At 41.5% G+C, this 27,673-nt stretch overlaps 1 protein-coding gene across 2 annotated transcripts in view; it reads right to left on the reverse strand.

Annotated features, from left to right (window-relative positions):
* Positions 1–532: 532 nt before the first annotated feature.
* MAP3K20 (mitogen-activated protein kinase kinase kinase 20) overlaps positions 533–27,673 on the reverse strand; it is a 161,055-nt gene continuing 133,914 nt past the window's right edge. For both annotated transcript variants that reach the window (XM_045560199.1, XM_045560198.1), the window contains exons 15-20: positions 26,079–26,141; positions 25,031–25,123; positions 10,018–10,134; positions 8,024–8,098; positions 6,081–6,231; positions 533–1,264 (exon numbers count right to left, since the gene is read on the reverse strand). In XM_045560199.1, coding sequence (XP_045416155.1) covers positions 567–1,264; positions 6,081–6,231; positions 8,024–8,098; positions 10,018–10,134; positions 25,031–25,123; positions 26,079–26,141 — 1,197 coding nt within the window. In that variant the 3' untranslated portion in view covers positions 533–566. The remainder of the gene's footprint in view (positions 1,265–6,080; positions 6,232–8,023; positions 8,099–10,017; positions 10,135–25,030; positions 25,124–26,078; positions 26,142–27,673) is intronic.

A 27,673-nucleotide genomic window follows, 5' to 3' on the forward strand; every position in this document is an offset into this window, starting at 1 on the left:
GTTGGGTAAAAAGACAGCATAACCCCTCCTCTAAAAAGGTTAACTCAGGCTGGGCACAGTAGCTCGTGCCTGTAATCCCAGTGCTTTGGGAGGCTGAGGCAGGAGGATGGCTTGAGCCCAGGAGTTTGAGACTAGCCTGGGAACAAAGTGAGACCCCACCTCTAAAAAAAAAAAAAATTATCCAGGTTTGGTGGCATGTGCCAGTTTTGGAGGCTGAGGCAGGAGGATTGCTTGAGCCCAGGAGTCTGAGGTTCCAATGAGCTATGACTGTGCCATTGCACTCCAGCTTGGATGATAAAGAGAGACTCTGTCTCTAGAAAATAAAAGTTAACTCGGGAGAAAAATATGTGTAGTTATTTTCAAGTCTAGTTACTGTAACTGGACAACCGAAATCCATAATTTTGGCACTGGTTTGGCTATAGTCTCAATTATAAGGTATCTCCCAACAACCCAAAAAACAGAAGAATTGTCTTTTTTGTTAATTCCATCGGAAGGTATCATATTATCAAAATCCATTATATTAAAATAAAAAAACCTGCCTAGGAAAATGCATCTGGTTAAATTCATCAAAAGTTTCTCCATCCACGGTAGTTTCCTCTGGCTCTCTCTTTGGTAGTCTTGGCAGGGGAGGGTCTGTGGGGCTTCTTCCGGTATTCCACTTTTGTCCATCCCCCTTCGCTCACTTTGCTCTCCTCCTCATTGGCTCTTGAGTCAGTCTCAGTGTGCAAAGGCATCCCTGGGATGGTCCTGGGTTGGTTGCGGTCATTGGGGCTTCTCTTAAAGTCAGGTGACTGGTGAGTATTGAGTGCAGACTGAGAAACCCTGTAGAACTTTCCAGAATATCTTTCTCTTGAAGGAGTGGAATGCTGATTTTTTCCACTGTATCTCCCTCGAGGAGAAGAATTGAGGGACACACTACCACGACCATATTTGTTCTTGCTCCTGTCTGAGTATCGACCTCTCTCTGAAGAGCTGTCATTAAGACTGGAAAAGCCACTGTCCCTGGAGTTGAGATGCAGAGAAGTTAAGTTTTTGGTCAGTCCATACTGAGTAGGAGAGGAGCTTCTGGACTGGTTTATAGGTGTAATCTGTTGATACTTAATGGGCACCTGGCTCCGCCTCACAGCAGCAGCATAGGAATCCTGGTTATCGAAGTATGGGAAGAATGGTGACCCCAGAATCGGATTGCTCTGGGAACGCTGTAGAGAAGTGTTGGATGCAATCTGCCGCAGCCGCAGAGTGTCTAACCACTGGCAATCAGCACCTGCAGAAGAAATGGAAATGAGCCTCTTTTATGCCACACTGAGGCTGCATGCCTCATTCATAAGCCTGTCTTGCGATAATTCAAGGCTGTTTGGGATGCTCTAAGCTTTACCATTCATAGAAATTCTATGCTAAGGTAGAAGAACGTTTCCTTTATTACTACAAATAATTCTTTAAAAATAAGGGCATTTATACTTACTGAATATAAGCTATATGTTTGGCACTGTTCCATGGGCTTTACTTACATTATCTCATTTAATCTTCTCAATAATCTTTTTAGGTAAATGTCAACAGTCTTATTCTATAGCTGAGGAAGCTTGAGAGGTCAAATAAGTTGCCCAGGGGCCCTCAGTCAGTAATCCCCGGTCCTTATGTATCTAAATCCCATATTCTTCCGACTTAGTTGTGTTGTCACTTTTAGAAATTACTGTTAAGCATGTTCAGGTGGCTGTGGCATGTTTGATAAACAAAAGACTTTTTGCCAACCAGCACTTTTTTTTTTTTTTTTTTTTTTTGAGGCAGGGTCTTACTCTGTCACCCAGGGTTAGAGTGCAGTGGTGTCATCATAGCTCACTGCACCTCAGACTCCTGGGCTCAAGTGATCCTCCTGCCTCAGCCACCTGAGTAGCTGGGACTACAGGCATGTGCCACAACACTTGGCTGATTTTTCTATTTTTTGTAGAGATGGGGTCTTGCTCTTGCTCTTGCTCAAGCTAGTCTCGAACTCCTGGCCTCAAGCAATCCTCCCGCCTTGGCTTCCCAAAGTGCTAGGATTATAGGTGTGAGCCACCTTGCCTGGCTCCCAACCGGCACTTTTAAACCCTTGAAGACCCTAAATGCAGATAAAAGAAACAAGGTTCTGAAGGTTGAGATAGCTAGAGATTTTGGGGAAGAAAAACAGCTTATGTCTCCAGAGGAAAGATTACTGAGGTTCAGGAATAAGACGTGTTTTCAGCATAAAAAATGAAGCTGCACAGCAAATAGACATTAAGGTAAAAGAAAATAGTTAACTAACAAGGACCATTTAGGAAGCTATATTTCAGTGAATAAGCAAGTCCCTTACACCTAAGATCTTTTCTGTTTCCCCAGCGCCTAAACTGTGCTGCCCACATTCCAGAGTTCCTGAGTGGCCCTCCCTGCCAGCGCCCTCAGCCACCGTGGCCCTGCTGTGCAGATGGAGCCTCTGGGGGCGCAGAGCATGCTCAGTTCTCTGCCTCCGTCATGCCTGGGCACAGGGGAGCCACACCCCGAGGTGAGAGACTCTTCTAGGCACAGGTGGCTCCTGCATCCAGACACGCTTCACAGGCTTCAGTCAACCACAGTGCCTTCTTTGTTGTTGTGTGTATGTGTGCATTTTATTGTGGTAAAAAACACATTATATTTACCATTGTAACCATTTTTAAGTGTGCAGTTCAGTAGTGTTAAGTATATTTACATTGTTGCACCACAGGTCTCTCTAATAGTTCCATCTTGCGACACTGGAACTCTGCATCCACAAAATACTACACCCTCTTCCCCGCCCCTTGGTAACCACCTTTCTGCTTACTTTCTTTACTTTGACTACTTTAGATACTTCACATGAGCAGAATCGCACAGAATCACTGTGCTTTCTTTCTTTAATCCTGACTTGTCTGGAATTTTAGCTTCCACCAGAGCCCTGACTGCGTTCGGTGTCCAACCCCCTCCGTGCAGACCTGTGCGTCGGGGGAGCTGACTGCAGTCTGGCTCCAGGGACAGGCTTCGGTCAGCCCCAGCCAGACGTGCGGATGCCATGACTGGGAATGGACACGTTGCTCAGTTCTGGTCAGAACAGAATCGGTGAGGGGTGGTCTGCGGGGGGGTTCTAGGAAAGTTTTCCTTAGTCCTAAACATGAGAACCAGGAGGGACCTGACCCCGTATCTCCTCTGGGCATTGCTATATCTCTGTGTGATGACTGTGAACATGAGAAGAGCGAGGCAGACGGCAGAGGCAACGTACCGAGCATGGCAGAGCAGAGAGAAGGAAAGGTTCGTTCTTCCACGTTAATATGGTTGAGCCAGCTTATCTTACTGCACCTGGAGCCTGCCCTACCTCTGGACTTCTTGTTATCAAAGGTAATAAATTTTGCTACAGTTTAAACCAGTGGTTTAAGGACTTTAGAGTACTTCTGAATCACCTGGAGGGCTTAAAATGCACACTGCTGGTCCTACCCTCAGAGTTTCTGATTCAGTGGGTCCAGGATTGGGTCTGAGAATTTGCATTTCTAGCAAGTTCACAGCTGATCTTGATGCTGCTGGTCCTGGGGCTACACTTTGAGAACCAATTTAGTAAGCCAACGGAAACAGGGTTTTCTGCCACTTGCAGCTGAAATATAGATCTTAACTGGTCCAGGTGGTATCCTCTGAGTCTTCACATCACATTGGAAAAAGGAATACAAGGAGGGAGGAAGGGAAGCAAACGAGCTAAAACTGGAGTAAGCCAAAGACAGGTCAGCCCTGTAACCTCTCCAGTTGTTATTAATATCATAATCAGAGGGAAAAAGTTTATCCAGAGCAGTTCCAGTAGGAGATAGGTACAGATTAGAGACAGAATAACTGTCTCCTAAAAGTTTTGTTTAAGAGAAGTAGAGGACACCTACGAGATGTCTGTCCATCGCCTTCTTTTGGGACTGTCACCACCTTGTCTCCACCCACATGGTCACCATATGCCCACAGAGTGTCCTCACCGCCCACCCCACCCACCATCCCCTCACCTGCGGATGCAGGTAGTTGATCTGTGGAAGAATGCTGGAAAAAACAGCTCTAATAAGTTCTACCCCAGGGAATCTGGAATTGGGGCTAACGAAGCATCTACTTGCTGACTCTTAACGGAGTAGGATTTAAACTATATAAAAAAGGATTTGAAGTTATTGGTAACCATGTTGTGTCATGTGGGCAGGGAAACAGAAAACCAGCTTTTAGTGGAAGAGAAAAATACAGCAGGAATGCAGAGAGAAGACACCCCAAGATTCCACAGGGGTGCTGTAGAAATCAAATGGCATCATGGCTATGACAGCCCTACAGATATAAAATGTGCCCCACAAGCATTAGTTATTATAATAAATCCTTAAAGCTATGACAGTAGGCATGCAAGGCAAGACCGCTGAACTGACAAATAAAAGAACTTAGAACTGGAGCACCTTCTGAGAGAATCAACACCTCTTGTACAGGTTAGTCATGTGTAGAAATAGTGTACCCTAAAAGATGTTTGACAACGTGTTTTGGTGCTCAGAATGTCTTCTCATGATTATTTGTGAAAGAATAACCAAATCAACTGTGTTGACAAAGGTTTACAGGTTCAGCGTGCTATCAAAGAATTTGTTAGTAGGTTTTGAGTATTGTCCAGGATTCTGGGCACCCTGGCTTGTGGACCTTTAAAAATGCCTGGTTGGCCTGGTAGATCAGTCCTTTCAGTGGAGGAGATATGAGCTGGGCTCTCATAACTCCGTTATGAGCCACGCAGTCATACCTCAGCACGACTGGCCATGAGGGTCAGCTCGTTGGAGCCCCTTGCTTTGATTCCATGCCCACCAAAGAAACTTTGATATGGCTTCCTAGGTATATTTTCCTCTCGGGGGAAAAAATGCACTGATCAGAAAACATGTATTTCTGGTTTGTTTGGCAGGTACACTTCTCATGGGAAACAGTGAACTGCATGGGGCTTTATCTACCTCCCATGTGTGTGTTAGCTTACTGCAGTCCCGCAGAGCCTAACTCTGAGTTGTATTAGAGTTTCTGGACCTACAAAGCTAAGGGTCAGAACCTCCCTCCTGAATCCACCAAATAATGACCCATTTTACAGCAAGTCAACTGACCTTCCTCTATGTTACTCTAAATTGTTTCTTTATATCATCTGTAGTTACTATCACCACTATCCATCATATGCATCTCACATTTTCTCTTTCTCTATCCTCCGTTCCTTCTTCTCTTATCCTTATTTCCCTCCCTCCCTCCCTTCCTCCTTTCCCTTCCTCCTTTCCCAATCATTCCCATGCTTTGATGTATCACTGGTGTTCAGGACTCAAGAAGCTGTCCCAGTGATAGCAGTGGCTTTGTAGGAATGTTTGCTAGACATAGAAGATTCATATCTTTATCTACAGGCACACTTTTGGAAACTAAATATATGTGTATATATACACACATATCTATTTTTATTGACCAATGCAATATAATCATTAATTTTCATCTTTTACCATAGTTATCCAAATATTTAAATTTATTATAATATAATAATAAATTTATTATAATATGCTCATAAGTCTATAAATCCTATTCTTCATATAATCTGTTTATAAAACCAATACTGGAGGCCAGGCGTGGTGGCTCACGCCTGTAATCCTAGCACTCTGGGAGGCCGAGGCGGGTGGATCCCTCAAGGTCAGGAGTTCGAGACCAGCCTGAGCAAGAGCGAGACCCCGTCTCTACTAAAAAAATAGAAAGAAATTATCTGGCCAACTAAAATATATATAGAAAAAATTAGCTGGGCATGGTGGTGCATGCTTGTAGTCCCAGCTACCTGGGAGGCTGAGGCAGTAGGATCGCTTAAGCCCAGGAGTTTGAGGTTGCTGTGAGCTAGGCTAATGCCACAGCACTCACTCTAGCCAGGCAACAGAGCAAGACTCTGTCTCAAAAAAAAAAAAAAAAGCAAAAAAAAAAACCCAATACTGTAAAAGTACAAGAAGGAAGTATTATATTAGAAATCTATGTCTATCCACAGACCGGCACTTATCTCTGGTATGAGAATTTCAAAATTAAGTGTTTGGAATCTAGCACACATATAATGTTGAACACTAACTTACTTGAGTCAGACCTGCTTCCAGGGTTGCCTTCCGAGTTGGGGAATAATGTCAGAATGGCAAGTTGGACTGCTTTCACCTCGTCCTGAGGTTTTGTTCTACTCCACTGAATCGAATGGATATGTTTAGTGCTTTTTGGAGTTCTAACATCACTCTGGTAAAGAAAAGAAAAGAAAAGAAAAGAAAAAGAAACACATGACCAAACAGACCCACATATATAAAATGGGAAGAAAAGACACTCAGGTTAATATCACTTGAATTTCACTCCTTAGAGCACCATCATAATGCATTAGGTAAAATATTCTGAACAGTTGGCCTAAATATGCTAATTTGACCAAAAGGAAAATTTTAACCACTTTATTCCCTAATGGGTTATAGCACCTTATTCCTTAACATATTATAACATATATTCCTTACTAGATTATAGTAGCTAAAACTGTTTGTCTTCTTCCAGAATCTATTAATATTTGGCAAATCTCAACTAACTCTTTGTTTAGTAAGAAATAAAAAATAATCTCTTCTATATATAGTACTTGAAAACAGATACCATGCTTGTTAAATGAAAATTGGACCCCCATGTTGCCCAAGACTGCCTGTGATCACGAGGGTGACTGGGTGAACGTGGGTAGCACGGAGGGATGGAGCACTTGTGACGTACAGACACAAAAGTGAGATGGGATCAAGAGTTAAGAAATAAGGATCAGGAAGAGCTGAGGACACACCACCTTCTTCTCCCGAAATCTCCCTCCTCACCAGGTGTCACAAATCTGTGTTGATTAAAGAGTCTCTAGGATTCAATATGGTTATGAAAATATGTTTTATAAAACTCTGAAGTGAAAAGTCCAGACACAAGTGGCATGTCACGGAGTCTAAACAGGAGGAAAAGGAGGGAGAGGAAGGGGAGAGAGAAGAAAAGAATTGGGTGTGGTGTCTCCAGAACTGTCTAAGGCAGGCAGAGTTGAAAACTGGCTTGTTTTAACTGTCCAGTTACAGAAAAAGAAGACTTTTCCTGGGTAGTGAGGACCAGTTAACAGGCTTCAGAATAGTCTAGATTCCAAGTTCCCCAAGACTAAACAATCTCTTTTGTTTGGGTTTTGTGCCCTACAATTGACGCTTTGACAATTAATGTGACTTGTCAGGTGCCTCCTCCCTGACAAGCCGTGTGCCCTGGCAGGTGAGGATACAGAATTGCTGTAATACTCATTGGATTCCAGGCTGGGAAAGTGGACCAGCCAGGATTCGGATTTCTAACACGGAAAGCCAAACCCTGGCAGCTCAGGAAACGCTCACAATGTCCATCATGAAGTCCAACTCGAGGCAGCCTTCCTTCATGGTACTGCAGCCACTGAGAGGCTAACGGGGGGCCGGGGAAGGGTAGACAGTGTTTTTATAGTCAGAAGACATCAGTGTGACTCCACTAACTCTGTCACTACATACCCCGAACCTCGGGACTTCCTTTCATCTCTCTGAGCCTGTTGTCCCTATCTGCGAAATGAAGATAACAATACCTATCTCGCAGAATTTACATGAGGCTAGTGAGATAAAACATGTATAGGCACCTCTTATAGTGTGTGCTTCATGGTAAATCCTTAATAAATGTCTCTTGAATGAATGATTGAATGAATGAATGAAATGCATGTCCTGTTGATGATATTCGTATACTAATACCTTAATGTGTGCCAAGAACTGTGCTATACCTGCACCCCTCCCCTGGCTACCCACAGGGTCTATCTACCTTGTTAGGTATATGTCCCACAAGCCATGAAGATCTTGTTGATTTTTAAAAAATTATTAGAATTAAATACATTCATCGAATACAGATTATCGAAATATATTTATAGAGAGATCATTCTCTGACACTTAATGTGAGTTTTTAAAAATTATGGTAAAAAGTATATAGCATGAAATCTACCCGTAGGCACCAGCCTTCCTCCCCCAGAGCTCACCTCATAGGTGACAGTGCACTCCACAGTCTGATTTTCCGCTATTCCCACAATCCACTTCTCCATTACAAATGGTGGCTGAAAAACAAAGTTAGGACGCTGTAGTATCATAAAACAGCCTGCTCTGCTATAGTATGTTTCTTTGAGGCCAATAGTGCCACACACAATTGGCAAAATGGGGGCATAATATCAGATTATCTTGAAAGCCTTGTTGGTTCACACGTGATTACTCACAACATCCTAGTATTTTGGGTTTTGTTTTTCACAGGACATCCTTTTGTGTATTCATCAACAGCTAGTCCTGGTCTGCCACAATCTTCTCTTTTCTGATAACAGCATTGCTATCACTCAATCCTATCATTAGGTCGTTAATTCATGCTAAAGTTTGAAGCATCAGCAGAAAGCTTTCTCACAATTAAGAGAAAGCCATAACAATATAAGAAGACCCAGAAGTGCCCTCCCTGAGTGCAAGCAGTGGCTGGTTTCGTGGCTTCAGCAATCACTGTGCTTTCTACTGTCTCAGGCTATCTGGCAAAGCTGCATGTATGAATGAAGAAACTATGGCAATATTTTCCCATTGTATTAAAACAAAGGATTAGCGAAGAAGCCTAGATCTTGGACCCTATATTAATTTTGAGGAAAACAGTCTCTTTTAAGAAGTGAGCTGCACTTTCCTCCTATCCCCCTTTCACTCAAGGTTTAAGGCTGCAAAGGAGTGAGCTAAGATAATGTGGTACAGATTTAGCTGTGCTAGTTCTTTTGTTTCTGTTGGTTTTAACAAGTGCTATAAATTTTGAATGGTCTGCCCCAGCCTTACTTTTCCTATAAGCTCTGTTAATTAATGTTGGTCTGTGCTTTTGTGTATATGGCACTGTAGCAAAAACACCTGCATTCAGTTTTCCAACTCCATGTCACAGGTGGGGAAGAAAAAAAGAAACTTTCCAGTCTTCAAGACGTCGAAACATATATAATATGTCCCAACAAAATAGGAAAAAGTTAAAACCAAATCATAACCTTTCCAGATAAATAATGCCATTGAAATAACTCCCAGTTGCACAGAGGAATCCAACAATGAATATCAAATCAATCTACTTGATGAATCCACTTGTAAATTAAAAGGACTTGGGTGTTTAGCAATCTTATGCCTATGAAGAGAACACATTTACAAGTCTAATTCATGGCTTTGAAGAATCATTTTATTTCTCTACTTGTGTCTGTACCCTGGTTCTTCCTTGCTACAAGCCTCACTTTCTTCACTGAAACCAAATATGCACAGTTAAGAGCGAGCTAGAGTTAACGGTTTATGTGAGGTTAGGGAGATGGTTCTACTGACATCATGGTTATTTGCCTGAAGTTGTTGACCTTCTACAATTGAAGTCTCATGTGTATTTTTTCAGTATGATTGGCACAGAATTGAATTTTTTCCATTTTGAAGAACAAGCTAAGCATTTTTATAAGTCTTTCTTCAGCATTTTCATGGCCATGCTCCGTCTTGACCCGAGCGTAGTAACATGCTCTCTGGCCACCCCGGGAATTCATAGGTGTGAACTTAAGGAGGCCATTAAGACTTCAGTGTGTGCCTCAATACCCTCATCTAAGTCCTTCAAGAAATTGAACTCAACCAAGAAAGTCTTCCTCCTCACAAGTTTCCAAGTTTAAAAAGGACTCAACATCCGAAGTAAACATTTTCATTGTTAGCATTTTCTCTTCTTTAATCAATGACAAAGTAACCAGGAAGAAAGGTGGAAGAAAAATTTTTAAAAAATTAAACGATACGTTTTTGCAGTGCTTTTTAGTTCACACAGCATAAGTGGAATTTTAACAAAAACCTATTATGATCTCAATCTGCTAAATAAAATGTGCCTTTCAACAGCCAGCTTGAGGCTGAGCTGATGTGAGCATCGACAAGCACAAAAGCACACTGCTGGGGTATTTTAATGTCTTTGTTTGATATCTGTGAATTCAAAAAAGCTTTTAAGCCGTAAATAGAACCCTACCTTTGTCATCTTTAAAGTCTCTGCATCAGGTAGGTTTGTGTTGAATGTCACATCTTTTATGTAGGTTATTGCAATTTCATCCCCATCCATCTCCATATACATTTTCCACTTACAATCCTGGAATTAAAAGCAAAATTATAGAATTTGAGAAAGTGAAACAATTTTTTTTAGTCTCAATGTTTTATAACACATAAAATATTCCAAATGAAGTATTATTGGAGTGGTTTTTTTTTTCCTTTTTCAATAAAAGGACATGAAATTAGATCCCTTTGTATATCTAAATAACCCCCTGTTGGTGGAGCCTTGAGACATAATTTATCAGTTTGAGTGTTCTGTTACACAAGTTGCAAATGCAAAATCCTAAAGGGACCAGCCAGATAATAAAAAAAGTAAAGCCAGGCAGTTTCATTACAGAGTCTTAAGTTGTAACCTTTCAAAATAGACCCATTTAATTCACATATTCAACCTTATAGGAACATTTTCTCATTGCTACAAAGAAATGTGGTCTTTCTACCTTTTTGAAATATAAGGCCCTCTTGATCTGCCTTTCATTTTCCCAGATTGTTAAGAATATGGGTTCAAGAAATGCTCACTTTCATCCTAATAGGAAGGAAAACAACACTACAAACGTGACGACGATGGTAATTCACAATTGGGGAGTTATGGGGAGGGCAGGGGACTCTGGGGAACTAAAGAGGAATTGCCCTAAAAGCACAGCCACTGCTCAGCTTCTGTTGATCGTTCCCATGTGATATATGAGCTTAGTTGTGCTAGGTCCTTTAATGTTTCATGATAAGCTGGGAATCTGAATTCTCAAGGGAAACCTCTTGATTTTTAAATGATGGTATGTTAATTTTTTAAAATGAAATCACCATATAATGAAAAAGTGCTCTGCATGATTAGTTACTAGGAGAATGTGAATTACAACCACAATGAGGCACCACTATACACTCACCAGAATGGCTACGACTGATAACATCAAATGTTGGCCAGGATTTGGAGCTACTGGAACTCTTATACATTGTTGGTGTGAATATAAATGGTACAATCGCTTTAGAAAAAGTTTTGTAAATTTACTATAAAACTAAACATACACCTATTCTATGACCCAGAAATTCTACTTCTAGGTATTTGCCCAAGAGAAATGAAACAAGGCTTTTCCAGGTATATTCTTAGCAGCTTTATCATAACAGCCAAAAAACTGGAAACAACCTAAGTGTCCATTAAAGTAGAATGGATAAATTGTGGTATATTCATAGAATGGAGTCTTACTTAGGAACAAATTACTGATACATGCAACAACATGGATAAATCTTAAAAACATTAACAGAAGTGAAAGAAATATTACACAAAAAAAGAATGTACTAACAATTCCATTTATATAACATTTTAGAACAGACAAAACTAATCTATGGTAGAAAAAATTCAGAAGAGTAGTTACTTATGCAGATGGGGACTGACTGAGAAGTGGTATGAGGGAACTTTCTGGGGGTATAAGTACTCTTGATAGAGGTTTGGAGTATACAGGTATATGCATTTGTCAAAACTCAGTAAATATACACTTAAGATTTGTGCATTTTTAATTGAATTCCAGCATACTGAAGTATTTAAGAGGAAGTGTACTGATGTCTGCAGATTACTTTGAAATGCATCAAAATATAAGGCCGATGGATGGCTACAGGGACAGACAGATGGATAGACATGGGATAAGGCAAGTATAGTACAATGTTAATGGTTGGATGTAGGGAGTGATGAGGGTTTGCTGTAAAATTCTTTCAACTTTGCTGTATGAAGATTTTAATAATATAATAAAAATGTTGGGGGATAAAAACTGCATACAATTAAAAGGAAAAATAAACCCAGGTTTTTGTACCAAATTTGATTCCTAGACCATAAACTCACATTCTCTTTTATGTTTTTTTGAAGACTCAGGGATTAAGATTCTTGAGAGGTTACAGCTATGTACCTAGCACCTGACATGCTGAAACTAGAAAATGCTCCCATGAGAGTGGACCTGGACTATTTCCTGGAGCAAGCTCAGACATTCTCATGGCAGGGAATCAGCAAACAGGCTGTTGAAAACATGTTGGCTGCAACAGGAAGTCTGGGCAGCCTGATGTTTGGGGAAAGCCTCTGGGCGAAGTGCAGACCCAAGTGGGCTGGTGTCTGAGGACAGGGACCCTCTTTGCCCAGCCACATGCACAAGCTGGAAAGCCAATTAGTGAAGGAGAAGGTCTAGTTAATAAAAGGAAAACCTAGCTCTTGGCTAACATAAGTCAAATTAGTCGTTCAGAATTGACAAATGTCTCAGTATTTCTTTGTTTTGGAGCCACTGCAACCCGGGCAACCTGGGCCCTGAGATAACTGGGCAGGATAATGACTGTTTGGTGTCATGATTGCTTTTCTCTTAAATGGCAAGAGCCTCCTCAAGGCAGTGGCTGGACTAAAAAGCCTTAGAAGAGATGAGTTTACTTAGTTCTGTTTCTTTTGCTGGTCAAGTTTGGGAATGAAATTAGTGAAAAGCACAGTCAAAAGATTCCTAGCTGCATGTAAATGGCAGGACTCCCTCTGTGTCACTCTCATTTCATAACCCCGGAGATCCCCCATGACCCAGGCTCCAAAGCAGACTGACAGGAAGGAACTCACATTTATGGAGTGCTTGCTATGCACTAGGTGTGTTGCTGGGCACTTACACTGTGCTATTTTGTTTGATATCCATAATAACCCTGAAGTTCAGGTCTATTTTCCCTTTAGATGAGTAAGAAAAATGAGGCTCAGACAGGTTAAGGAACTTTCCTAGGATTTCATGGCCAGTAAGTGGTGCAGGTGGGAAAACAGCAGCCCAGGCTGCCTGAGTCCAAAGCTGGAGGAGATACTAGTGGGAAGGGGCAGTCGGGAGAGGTGGCAGGACGGACTCACTGGACAGGTTACAGCTTTGCTAAGCTCCATAAATTGGGCCAGACATTGACAACAGGCAGGAGGGAGAAGTACTGGAGAAGATTTTGCTACTATAACCGAAAAAACAAGTGGACATGGGTGCACTGCAGTTCCTGCAGTGACTGCTTCCCTGTTCTCCAAAGTTCAACTTGGACAAACACTGATTCATAGGGTTGCAGACCTTTTATTTTTTTAATTTTCTTTTTCTCTTATCTGAAAGAAAGCCCCTTACCTGAACCATAAAAGAAGGTAGCAACAGAAGGAATAAAACTATAGTCAAGGAAGTTATGAGAAAAGGGGGGCCATTATCCATTTCATTAAAAAGTAGGTACTGCTTGTTATAAAGCTGGGTGAGAAAGAAAGAGAATATGCAATATTCACCTAAGTCATTAACTTAATTTGCCAGTGCCCTGACATAGCTCCTAGGTATTTTCAGGGCCTCTACGATGTCATTGTTGTCTAGTTTAGAAAAGTAATCCACAAATAAAGTAACGGAATTCCTTAAATTCTGCTCCATTTCTAAGTAACTTAAGGCATCCTTAGCATTTTTACCAGCTAGTGAGTCATAGGTTGTCAATGAGGATTGTCTACAACTACCAGGATTTAAGCAACAGTTATTGAATTCCACAGACCACAACTGCAGTGCAGACACTGAGATGCCATGTACCAAGGTCTTAACCAATTGATCACTGAAAAGGTTTTCATAACAAATAAGATGAATTAAGTCACCAATAACATCACTGAACGTAACAATTCCACAAATTTATGAGTCTAATACAGGGTTTTACTTGCACAATAGCTGTCTTTCTGGTATCTTGGTAGTGATGGGGACCAGGTAGTGATGGGGACCATGGACCCTGATTTTAAAGCCATTCACTAGCCACAGAGGTGGCACATACCTGTAGTCCCAGCTATTCAGGAGGCTGAGGCAGGAGGATCATTTGAGCCCAGGAGTTTGAGGCTGTAGTGAGCTATGATGATGCCACCGCACTCTAGCCCAGGGGGCAACAGAGAGAGACCGGCTCCAAAAAAAAAAGAATGGGACAGAGAGCAAGGGTACTTCGATGGGAAGATATAAAGAGTGGTCTGGAATAGGCTGTGACCCAGCCTGAGCAGGCAGGCTGGCTCCTAGCATCTCACTTGGGCAGAGTCTGGGGGTGCAGAGGGCACTGAGCTACCCTGATACCAGTGAATGATCAGAGTTGAAAAAAAGATTAGCTAAGTGGCAATATAACAATGACCAATTTTATGAAATAAATAGAAGAAGGAATAAATTTGTATCTTCTTACATAAATGGATTACATAACACCAGTTCTGCCCCTCCCTTCTTCAGCAGATCCTGGTTCGGCCCTACTAATAAGATCCATCAGATGTCTGGAGGTGACATTAAACATGACCGACAGCCAGGAAGCCTTATCTTGGGAGAGGAAACCAAAGCACAGAGAGATGAGGTAATTTGACCAAGATCATGCAAGTAGTGATGCCAAGTGGAGTTCAGGTTTGAACCCAGGTGGTCTGTTAGTGCTACAAAGAGCAGGTTTCCCCTTAGTCTTTTCTGAATCCTGAACTTTTCCTAGTTATAGGTTAATACAGTACTGGGAAGTCTCACCTTCCAAAGTCAATATGAAAGGCAAAAATACAAATAATCTAAATTCTTCTGTGAATTCCTTTGTAGGCTCCATGGCAGAGATTGCAATACCATCTCTAGGAAGTCCAACATAGCCAATTTTCCCTCCGTTGTTGAAAAAGATCACTACTAAAAATGCATATGGTGCCACTGCAATCACAAATACTTTCCTCCACCTGCCATTAGGCTACCCATTGGCCTTGTGTGCTGGCTGTGACTTCCACTAACTTAACCAGGAACAACCAGCTCCTCTTTGCAGATGTAAAATGAGGAAGATAGGCCATGGCTATGATGGATTTTTATTTCATAACTAGGTTCGCATCTAAGAGGACATTCCCACTGTTCAAATGTGTATTTTGATGAACATTTCTAGGGAGTGCTAATTACTCAATAGGAAAAAGGCACTGGCTCGACGAGCAGAGCTGGGCACTGAGAAGTGCTTTTGCTAGGGCTTTGAGTAGCAAAAAATAGTTACCCGAAACTTTCCACTAGCTAGAAAATCTGCCTCTTTGTGCAAATCTACAAGAAACAAATGGAATTTTGTTGGGGAGAGGGGACTTTTTGTGTTTGACACAAATGAAAACTATGACCATTCTGGTGGGTGCCCAGGATATGTACGTTTATACCTGGATAATTTTAGGAGCAAGTGTGTGGTTAATGGAGGGTGAGAAAGCATTTCATCTGAACTGCTTCAGGACTGCCAATTATGTGAAAAAATTTTCTGAATTAAGATTACTGGCCAAGTAAAACAGAAACTCTTACACTGTGAAGATAAAATCCTAAACAACACTTGGTTAATGCTAAATTATCTCTTTGTGAGAAATCACTATTACACTCTTTGCAAGCTGTTTAAAATTCTTTACAGTTCCAAGCTTGTACAAATGATGCCAAACATAGACATCCCTTCTTAAGGAAGGAAGGAAAAGGTGAGGGAATAAAAAGAAATAATCAAGACAGCAGTAAATTTTCCAAATTAAAAAAAAGATTAAAGGTAGCACATAAAAAATTAAACTTTAAAGTTCTGAGTAATTCAGAGACAATAATCTCTCTCTATATATTTTTCCCTATCAAAATTTAATTGCAAATATCAACACTATAGATAAATTTTTTAAAAATCTAAGACCAAGATCATTTGGGACATTCCTGAAGGAAACAGACCCTGAAGTTAGGCTTTCAGGCTTTTATAGATCACTTTTACCTAAAGGTTACAGATATTTTTTAAAAATTTAATGTATTTTCTTATTGTGGAATAATTTGCATATAATGAAAGGCACAGATTTTGAAGTGTACAGTTCAATGAGTTTTGACAAATGTATATACCCGCGTAACCACCAGAACAAACAAGATATGTCCAGTATCCCAGAAGGTTCCCTCATGCCCTTTCCCAGGCAAGTCCCCTCCACAACCAGAGGTACCCACTGTTCTGATTTCTATCACCATAGATTAAACTTGGCTGTTCTAGAATATCACAAAATTGGAACCTTACAGTATGTACTCATATATATCTGGCATAGCGTTTTTAAGACTTATGTATGTTATTTAATCCCCACAGCCCCACCCTGTTATAAATAGCACTGCCCCCATTTTGCAGATGAGGAAACTGAGGCTCAGAAAATGAGATGCACTGCACAAGGTCATTCAGCTTCGTGGGACTGGAATCCAAGTCCCGGGCATGCCAAGTCTAAGTTTAGAGAGGTTGTTTTTCAAATTCCCTATCCCTTCACCCTTCCTTTCCCCTCATGAATGGAGAAAAAGTACAATCATCCGAGAATGCTCAGGGTTTCAGCAAAAAGGCCCGTATCGAGGAAACAATTTAAAATATAAAATACAGAGGTCAGAATAAACTTTTCAAGATTCAAGGGAGGTGGAAAGAGCCAGTCTCATAGCAGGCACCTGACTGTTGTGAAATGTAAGAAGTAACGTGAGATGAAATAAAAATATGATAAAAATTTTGGTCATGCTGGTATTAAAAGTAGTAAGATGCTGACGATTCAGGCTTCCGAAGGCGCCTTTACACGCGTTGCTATTATCTAGCTCAGCTGCTGAAACCTGCTGTTTTAAAGGCAGGAGAGTGGAACATCCCGTGATAGCACCTGGGTTATTTATCATTAAGTATAACCCCGCTACACTGTATTTTATTATGCTGCCTTTAAAAGGAAGATAGTACAAGTATGGTTAATTTGCTTCTCTTCTTTATCTATACAGTGTCATGACCCCCCATGGCTTTGTCCCATGAGATTTGTTTTTCAACCAAAAAGAAATCCACAAGAAACTCTCCCTAAAAATTCCATTAATAACCTCTTTCAGAGCGTATAGGTTGCAGGGTCTGGAACTAAGAATGTTTTAATCTCTTCAGCAAAACAATGTCTCATAATGATGTACAGGACTATTGCTGTACTGATGAAGAATCATACATAATTCAGCACCTTTCACTTGGCACCACTGTGATATCCTCATTAGCCGTGGCTCACAGTGTCTGTCAGATGGTGTCCATGCGAACGCAGGCATTATATTGTCTTTGAGATGTGCAGCTGCTTCCATGACACTGCCAGTATATAAAAACATGACGCCAGTTTGTTTTATTTAGTGCTAAACCTTCCAGTTTGTAAAAACAAGGCTGACACAGAGCCTGACATGAGGCAGTGAAAATAATTAGCTCTCATTTTCTCAGCCTCCTATTTCCTTCTCCCTGCTGTGTTCTCTTTCCACTAAACCACCACATGTCAGTCGAAATGGGAGGCAATTAGTGGGCTCATTTCAGTCCCCACAACTGTGCTGAAAAGAAAGTATTTATGATGGCACAATGAACAGCTGAAAGATTAAATAACATTTGCCTTTTGAAAAGAAAATGACTTCTAGCTAAATGGGCAATTTTTGATTATTCTCAAACAAGCTTAGAGTAGTTGGTTTTTAAAATACAAGAAAGGAAAATGAGTCATTTTTAGGTGAAAGAATCAAATAAAACTTGACACAGTAATGCAAATAACTGATGTTTTATTGCAAAATATGTAAATGCGTTATACCCTTAACAATGGCTTGTGTCTAAGGTCAGGGCAGATTGGTGCCAAGTAGACACCAGTAGAGATAAGGTTGCTATATTGCCTTTTTTGGGGTTGTTATTCAAGTTATGTGTGAAAAAAAGGGGACTTTGGGGATGATGTTAAAATAAAGTGAAACAAATCAAGTGAGGCATACTTTCATACGATGTATCACACACTTCACTATCTAAAATGGTTCAGCTATTGGTTGACATGTTTGGAAAGGGCTTTTCTTCTTCTTTAACTGTATCTGAAATTGGAAGGTACTAGGTCTTCTTCTTGAAAAAGAATAATAATAAGTCTTGGTATTCATTTTTGAATAATTAAGAATCTATTTTATCTCAGACTGAGTTTCTTCACCAATAGAGAAGGTGCTGTGCTTACCTAAGTACTGCTTACCATTTTTTTAAATACTAGGACACTTGCTGCAAATAAACTTTTACCCAGGACCCTCAAAATATAAAAACAGCTGTTCTACCTGCTAAGTTCTTCTCCTCCCATCCCAGGACTTTAGAGGTGATGAGAAGAAATATAATTTTTGAAAAAACACTGGCTTAGCTAGTAAGCACTGCTTACCAGTTGAGCTATTCTAAATACAAATTCTAATGTCCAGTATTGATGTGGTTGTCATACATCCTTGATTTTCCAACATAGTGCTTTTAATTTTACTTAACCTAATCTATCCCTTTTATAGTTGATTATTCTTAACATCTAATTTTTGGTTCAGAAAACACAAACCACCATGAATATCGAGGTCTTCTTGCTGCAGGACTTAACAGTGATCCTCAGAGGCTTTTGAAAACTTGCTTCTAAAAGCAAAGATCCCCTCTATTGCTATCAACAACTGTGCCTGTCATCATGGAGTCTCCAACTGTGACTGTTTCAACATTTTTAAGAGACGGACACAAATTAAAATTGTTTCCCTGTTTCCGTAGTATATTCTTACTTTCTACAAGCCTGAATCCCAATTTTTCACTCATACAATATGATCAGTATGAGACAATCCGACAGTATGAGACAAGGGTGACCTAGGAGCCCTACGCCAACCAACAATGGACTCATTAGGAGACTGGAGCTCTCTCTGAGCTAACGACACCTATTATTATAGCTGGTAACCAGCAATAATGTGTTTGTAATTTATTCAAGCCTATGTTTTATCATGCATACTACATTGCTATTCGCTGTTTTAAAAGGACTTCATAATGTTGATTAGGAGACTAAGAAGGATCCCATCGTATGCTGGGGCCAGCTCTCATGAGCCCATTGCTCACAGCTCTTCCCAGCTTCAGGCTCCATGACATCAGATGGGTAACTTGGAATTGGCCATGGTGAGAGCCTTCACACCATGGAGATCAGCAAATGCTACAAATCGGGGCTGTTTTCTCCCACGGTTAGACATTTCCTGGCATGCTAGCAAGTACACATGACTGTCAATCCATCATCAAGTGCGCACTGAGCACCTCGCCCAGTTCTGCTCTAGCTCTATAGGCGGCTGTCCAACCCGTGTGACAAAGTGCATTGCCGTGCTCTGTAATTAGATATCAGCAGCGAGTTATGCAGTTGTAAAATTCTGAACTGCATTTGCTTCTTTGCTGTCAATTAAAACTTGTGTTTCTTTCTTATTTTTCAAAAACCACTTTACTGAGGTATGGCTAACATACAAAAAGCTGTACATATTTCACGTACGCAACTTGGTGAGTTTAGGCAATAACATATACACCTGTGAAACCATCACTATAATCTATGCCATAAACCTACTTGCCACCTCCAAAAGTTTCCTCTTGCCCTCTTATTTATTATTATTATTGTTATTATTTTTGTGATAAAAACACTTAACATAAGATCTACCCTCTTAGCAAGTGTTTTTTTTTTTTTTTTTTTTTTGAGACAGGGTCTCACTCTGTTGCTGTGGGCCAGAGTGCAGTGGTATCATCAGAGCTCACTGCAACCTCAAATTCCTGGGCTCAAGGGATCTTCCTGCCTCAGCCTCCTGAGTATCTGGAAAGCGTGCAACATCATGCCCAGCTAATTTTTCTATGTTTTGTAGAGACAGGGTCTTGCTATGCTGCCCAGGCTGGTCTCAAACTCTTGGGCTCAAGCAATCCTCCTGTCTCAGCCTCCCAAAGCACTGGGATTATGGACATGAGCCACTATGCCTGGCACTTAGCAAATTTTTAAGTATACAACACACCATTGTTGACTGTAGGCACTATGCTGTACAGTAGATCTCTAGGACTTATTCATCTTGTATAATCAAAACTTGGTATCCTTTGGCTAGTACCTCCCTGTCTCCTCTCTGAAACTTGTATTTCTTATAGAAATACACTGCCAGCTTGTATACTTAGGTACACAAATATATGTGCGTGTACATAGCGTTTTTCTTTCAAAAAACAGTTGATCATGGGAAATAAACTTCCCTACACTGAATTTTTAATAAATGCAAGATAAAGTAAAGAAAAGCACTGCTTTTAGCTGTTCTGAAATTTACAAAAGGTGTTGGCATTATACTTCCTTACAAAATCCTTTTCTTTGTGCCCTGTTATTTTATTCATGTTTATCTATCCATTTATAAAAATTGCACAATAGGAAAAAAAGCCCTATTTCACAGTTTTTGATATTTATAGTGCTCTGAGAAAGGGCCTGGAGAGTCAATTAAGTTTATTAAATGCAACATTTTATAAGCAACCTAATAAAGACCTAAACGCACAAGTGGGAAGCATTTGTAAAAAGCAAAATTTTTAACCTATGGATGACATGACTGGAAAAGCAGAACTATGGACTGAATTTCTTCCAGTGGGTTGCAGGAGAAGTGGCCAGGTGCTAATGATGATGAGGGTGGAAGGTGGGAGAGGGTGAACGTCCTTCAGTGACAATCTCCCACTTTGAGGGTATGAGTCAGTTCTGCTTCCACCTCTTCAAAATGTTCCTCTCGGCCAGGTGCAATGGCTCATGCCTATAATCCTAGCACTTTGGGAGGCCAAGGCCAGGAGTTCAAGACCAGCCTGGGCAAAATAGCGAGATCCTAGCTCTACAAAAAAATAGAAAAATTATCAAAACGTGGTGGTGTGCACCTACAGTCCCAGCTACTCGGGAGGCTGAGGCAGGAGGATGGCTTGAGCCTGGGAGTTTCAGGTTGCAGTGAGCTGTGACGATGCCACTTTACTCTAGCCTGGGCAATAGAGTGAGACCTTGTCTCAAAAAAAAAAAAACAAAAGAAAAAGTTTCTCTCATTTTCTCTTCCTAGTTCTCTCACCCCTTTAAAATATCTCTCAAAAGAAAATGGGACGCAATGGTCATCTGGAAGCAGTGGCTTGAGTCTGGAAGCCTGGTCCCTATTTAAGGGTTCACTGTGGCTGGCGTGTTGGGAGAGATGGGGTATTGTTTCCGTCACTTCTCCCCTAACCTCAGTCTCTTATCTATGGCAGGTGATCAATTTAGACCCACAATCAGGTTTCCTTTGCCTCACCGGGAAGAAGAGGAAATCAGGACTTGAGGGACGAAGTCTGTGACTGTTGAGCTCACAAGTAATAGACAACTCCCCAAACAGTTGCTTCCTAACTCTGCTTTTGAATTTTTATGACATAAAGTCTCAAAGAGATCTTGGTGAGAAAACTGCTGGGTGATTTGATAGTTTATCCCTTGGCAATTTGAGAATCAATATTCCTGACTGGTGAGCTGATAAGAGATATAATAATAAACTGTGCAGCTGAATATTTCAATAAAAAAGGGTGGTTGCCACCCTGGGGAGTACATGAAGCTGCCAGAGACTCTGGAAGCTGATTTCTTTTTGTGCCAAGTCAAAGGCTGTAGATTACAAAACATAAGGCACTTTGCATGCAAAACAAAAACAGTGGTAATGTATTAATAGTATTAACTGACTCAAAAAAATGCCTTTTTATAACCAATATATCATTGGGGGATGATGATAATTTCCACAAAGAGGCAGTAGACATAGGGGTTAAGCCTTCAGGCTGAATCTGCCCCTTACTAGGGGAACTCTGGACAAGGCACTTCACCTCTGTGTCCCCCAGTTTCCTCATGAAGAGGATAACACAGGGATAATGCTCCCTATCATGAGATGTAACAGTTACAGGCCAAGTAAATGGGTAAAATCCATTCTCACCTTTTGTTTTTAGAGACTGGGTCTTGCTCTGTTGCCCAGGCTTGAGTGCAGTGGCCTGATAACAGCTCACCGCAGCCGAACTCCTGGGCTCAAGCGATCTTCTTGCCTCAGCTTCTCAAGTAGCTAGGACTCCAGGAATGTGCCACCACACCTGATTGAGTTTTTAAATTTTTTGGTAGAGATGGGGTCTTGCTATGTTGCTCAGGCTGGTCTCGAACTCCTGACCTTGAGAGATCCTCCCACCTTGGCCTCACGAAGCATGAAGCAATGGGATTATAGGCATGAGCCACTGCACCTGGCTGATTCTCACTTATTAAATTGCCAGTGAAGCCTTTGGTCCCATCATGATGTTTTCCCTGCCAGGTTATTTCAAAAAAGGAAAAGAAAAAGGTAATTTCATTTGTGGGAGAATTTTTGTAGCACTTTCTCTTGCTGTTCCCTGATCAGCAGTGACAATACTATGCCTTATGCATCTCACACAAATGCCACGGAGATAAATGAGATGACATTTATGAAATACTTCAGCTCTTTAGAAAGAAGTGTTCTCTAAGCAAAAGCTTTAAACGTTACATTCAGAAAACCATTTTGCAAATGCCCATCAATCCCTTCAGGCCTCAATAAAATACTCATCCCTTCCAGAAAAGGCTTTTCCTGATGGCCCTCACCCATTCCAGTCACTTCTTTATACTTTTAGCACCTTGACATCAGATCCACATTGGATGTTTCACTTTGGCTCTATTACTCTCCAGTTGCCCACACTAGAAACCTTGGCACATTCCCGGTCCCTCTCTCTCACTCACCCTGTCTCCAGTTCAGGACACAGTCCGGGCAACCCCGTCTCAGTGTGTCCTGGGACCCATGGCACTGCCACAGGCTCAGCTGCTTCCCATCCATCACCTGGCTGTCTGCACTGTCTACTCATAGATCTTTCTCTAGCGTGGCCACTTCCAGCTCATCCTCTTCTGTGCTTCGGAGAGATCTGTTAAAGTCATAAATCTGATCCTATCTACTCTTTGCTTCAAACTCTTCCAACTCCTTGGGTTAGCATATAAGAGAGTTCTTTTTCTGGCTGCCAGCCCCCTCTCTGGCCTTAACTCTCATCACACTGCTCCCCTTGTCCCATGCTAACTCTTCCCAGAGGGAAGATGCTTGAACTGAGTCATGGAGTCCCACCCAAATTAGCCCAAGAAGAGCTCCCTGTGTTTTCCTGGCTTCATGCTTCTGACCTTTTGCACACACGGTTCCTTCTGCCTTCAATGTCCTCTCCCTATCCAATAATTCCTAGTGGTTTTCAAATTTTAGCTTAAGCATCACTTCTACCAAGAAGACTTCAAGGCCACCCCCACCCCTTTCCCATCTGCTGTAGAGGCTCATCCAGTGCACTTCCATAGAACCATGTGCGTGGTGTTATAAAACCCATCGTCCTGGGCCATGGCATTCATTGATCTTGTCTATTTCTCCCACTAAGCTGTGGGTTCCTTGAAAGCTGGGACTGTACTTTTTGACTTTGTATTCTGAGCATCTAGCATAGGGAGGGCCAGGCACAAAGTAGGTCCTCAGTAAATGCCTGCTGAATGAGTGGATGAAATTATTACTCTGGACAGGCGACCACAGAACAGCAGAATATCAAAAGTTTTGGCGACTTTAGCCCTTGTGTGTAACCCATGATTCAAGAAGTGTACATGATTGTGGTTAAAAACAGACCATTGTATTTGGTCTCAAATATTTATAGCTTCTAATTTTTACTAAAAAATACATTTTTTAGTTTTCACATTAACAAGTCATTTTTGTTGTTAATTGGAAATATTTTCTTGGTTGAGACCTCCCTTCACAAGTCTCTTCCAAGGAAGTTCTTCTCTCTCTCTCTCTCTCTTTTTTTTCCCACCTACAAGCCACAAAAAGCTATAAACAAAGAGGACTCATAAATTAAGTGCCATGGACTCAAGGACACTAAAGAAGGCAAATTGATATATGCAATTTGTTTACCATCAGATGAATCTGGGGGTACCCACGGCTGCAGGATCTCAGGTTAGAAGGGCCTGCGATGTTGTTGGAGAGAGGAACTTACTTTCCTGTCCCCTTTCTGTAGCCGCTTTCAATAACAGGAATGGACAGCAGCGATCCATTCTCAGGGAGAAAACAAGAGTATCACACACAAAAAACCTGGATTCAGAGCAGCTTTCACTCAACCAAATTCTGTGGCCAAAACAAGGGCGGTAGAGATTTCCTTTCAGCAGAGGCATCAGTATACCTGCAACAGTGCAGGGAAGACGCTCCTTTGTCAGGTGTCTAGAAAGAGTACCTTTTGAAGCCACGGGTGAAACTCAACCCCTCACAACAATTTCCAACCATTCCCAAGCCCTGGTTCCTAAGGAATGGCCTGGGGTAAGCGTGGTTTTATCAATGAACGGCCAGTGGCCCAGTTGGGCCTACAAGAGCAATGGGCTACAGGTTGTGAGCCGTTATGTTTACGAGGCCCCTTGGCGTCCTCAAAGGAAAGGTACAAATAGGACAGCAGTTGAGAGCGTGGGTTCTGGGTACAGAGTGGCTTGCATTCAACTCTTCACTCTGGTACTTGCTGGCCATGGAGCCCTCGTGCAAGTTATTTAACCTCTCGGAGCTTCAGTTTCCTCATTGGCAAATGGGGGAAAATAGCATTTATACTTCAGTACCGTATGCTTGGTACACAATAAGTGGTTAATTAATGTAAGTGATCAGCATCATCATTATTAGCTAATTATGGTAATCTAAAGTGACACAAACCTACTATAATTCTAATCCATGTGTTACCTAGGTCAAATAATTTTTCCAGACATCAAAATGACAAAGTGAAAGTCTAAGGGAGTGTTGGTCAAACGCCCTGCCGCCCTACTTAGAGCTGGTGATCTGGGTCTCCCTGTGGCCTGCAGTTCCACTCTCAGTGTTGCTCACTCTCGGTATTGCAAAACTGGTTTCCCTTAAGGAACAGGACTCAGGGAGCTGTGATGTGCGCAGCATAAACAGCCACGCTGGTGTCCGCCGCCCCTCCCCGTCCACGCTCCGCTGTGAGTTACCTTGAGGTCTGGATGGCCTCACACGGATTCTTCAGCTGACTGAGAGAGGAAGATGCCTAGACTGGATTACAGAGCAGCTGGCAGTCTTTCAGCTAAATTCTATTTTATAAAGTCTATAAATTTACTCAGAATCAAGTCACCAGCTGGTAGGGGGTGTATAAAACCATGGAAGTTACAGGAGGAAAAAAGAGTAATTAGATTGAAATTTATCCAAAGGTTTAGAAACATGATTTACCTGTGGGCCAGTTCCTGGTTTCAGGTGAAAACCAAAAACCAGTTCCAGGTTCACTATTTTTTCCTCATTTTCTTCAGGTTCACCTCCGGAGTCCTGAAACAGAAATCCAAGCACTAATCATTCTAGATGTTGTTTTTACTTATGTGAAGAAGAGCATTTCATAGCACTAGTTTTTTTTCCATTCTAATCTATTGTTTAACTTTTGGTTATTTTGGATTAAGCTACAAATCACAGTTACTTAAAGCAAGAGAAATGACATATTAGCCCTTTGAGAACTTTGCCAAATGATTATTTCATGTACTTCAAATTGAATGTCACTATCTTACATTTATCACAATGCATCTTGCATTGTGCAATTTTACCCTAGAAATGTACTTAGCACCTGGAGATGCTTTATGAGATTTCAACTTGAGCTTTTCAGAACACTTAGGGTATTTACAAGCTATTCCCAAAGAGGAATTAGGCAGGTCCTAGAGCACATGTCAATGGAGTTCTAAGTAGAACAACAAAATGAATCTTCAAGGGCTTGGAGATGAAAAACCATAGCTATTAGTGAATAAGTAAAGTTCTGGGTATTAATTGCAAGTATTTGATGATTTTATTACAAAGTATACCATATACCTTCAGATTATATTCAAAATATGTTATATATACTAACATGTTATTCAAACAATAAACCTCCTGTCCCCAATGCAAATGATAATCCAGAGCTGTGGTGTGTGAATTCCTTCAGTGACTTACATGTTGAAAGATCTCCAGGGCCAGGTGGGAGGCCGAGGTCCTACAACACTGACACTTCTATCTCCTAGCCACACAAGTGAGGCGTGTTCTTCTTATCAGGAACACGCTGTTAATATTTCAACTTGCGAGGAACAAGGGTGTTCAATTTATACACATCCTTAGCTTCAAAGGGCCTTTTGTTAAGCAGATATGATTAAATTTCACTTCAAACAACTGTTCCCGACGTTGGCAAATGTAGGTGTGGATGCGGCAGGTGCACGTGTCAATAAAAGTAGTAAACTTTCAGTAAGGCGAAAACCGGACTTACCTTAATTAGTGGTGGGAAGTGAAACAAGTTTAGGTAATCATGGGTCAATTTCTCAATGGCTGACTGAAAAAGAAAAAACACATGACTGTATTAACGATTCAATAATGCCAAGAGAGCATTAAAATTATTGGGTATATATAAAAGCATTCCTTATTTATATAGTTCATAAAATATCTTGGAGATGTTAATATCCAACATCTATTGAGAATAAACCTGATTGTCCAAAGTAGTGTAGGTGGTTTGTAATTATTTAAAGAAAGATACTTAGAGCTGATAATTTGGCACTCTAATATAATAAGCCTCAGCTCTGGCAGCAGGGGGAGGGTCCACATTCCTGACTTCAGAGAGGTCCCCCCTGTGGGTGACTGTCTTCACATGCTCACACACACTCACCAGGAGCTCAAGGGCAGTCTTAGGTCCCCCCAGATCCTGGCCACCCTCCCCTTGGATCTCAGGGCAGACCCTCTGGGTCATGAGCACAGGACATTGCACTGCCCCCACCCACCCCAAGTGGCCAAATAATTTTAACCCCAAGTGGCTGCTTCTAACAAGGGCTTTTCCTCCATGCTTGTTTCTTGGCTTCTCCGCAGCCGTTGACCCTTTTTGATCATTGATTCTAGATCTTAGAGCTTTTCCAACCTTTGACTTCTGTAACACCATTCTCGCATTTCCTACTTCCTGGACAGGTCCTCCTGTCTTCTTCTCTCCTGCTCAGGCCCTAAGACCTCTCCTTGCCACAGGCATCCTTTCTGAAGGCATGTGGTCCTCCAAAGCCAAAAAGCTTTCTGGCTGGAGAAGACTGTTGCTGGGCAGGGGTGTAAAGGTGGTGTGCTTTCCTTCTTGCTATTATTAGGTTTTATAAGGTGAAATTCACATCCCATAAAATTAACCATTTAAAAGTGTGCAATTCAGCAGCATTTAGTATATTCACAGAGTTGTGCAACCACTACGTCTATCTAGTGCCAAAACATTTTCATCACCCACAAAGGGGACTCCATAGCCATTATGCTGTCACTGCCCATTCCCTCCTCCCCCCAGCCCCTGGCAACCACTGGTCTGCTTTCTGTCTCTGGATTTACCTATTCTGGATACTTCCTATAAATGGAATCATACAATAGGTGACCTTTGTGTCTGGCTTCTTTCACTCAGCACCATGTTTTCAAGGCTCATCTATGTCATAGCCTGCATCATACTTCACGGTGTGTTCCTTCTGGAACCTGCAAATGGCTCATTACCTGCAGCATCCTCCTCTTCATTCATATTTTTGCTACACTAGCCAGTCCTTATTACTCTCTATATTATACCCTCCTAACTGGTTTTTCATAATCCAATCTCTTTTTTAATCCACTTTAAAACTTCCAGAGGCAAAGTTTAAACAAGTCAATTCTCAATACTCCCAACAGCTGGTCAAATTCCAGACCTCCCAACTCCCTCCCCAGCCTGAAGTCATAAGCTGTCCAGGACCCGGCCCTGCCTCCCACTCAGGTGTCATGAGTCCTTCTTGTCACCCAGGTTCCCACCAGGCAGAGCTGCTTACTGCTACTCGTATCAGAACCGATCTTTCCTGCCCTTCTGCTTTCTCTTATGCTTCTCTC

Source organism: Lemur catta, chromosome 8 (assembly GCF_020740605.2).
Source record: "Lemur catta isolate mLemCat1 chromosome 8, mLemCat1.pri, whole genome shotgun sequence".
NCBI lineage: Eukaryota > Metazoa > Chordata > Mammalia > Primates > Lemuridae > Lemur > Lemur catta.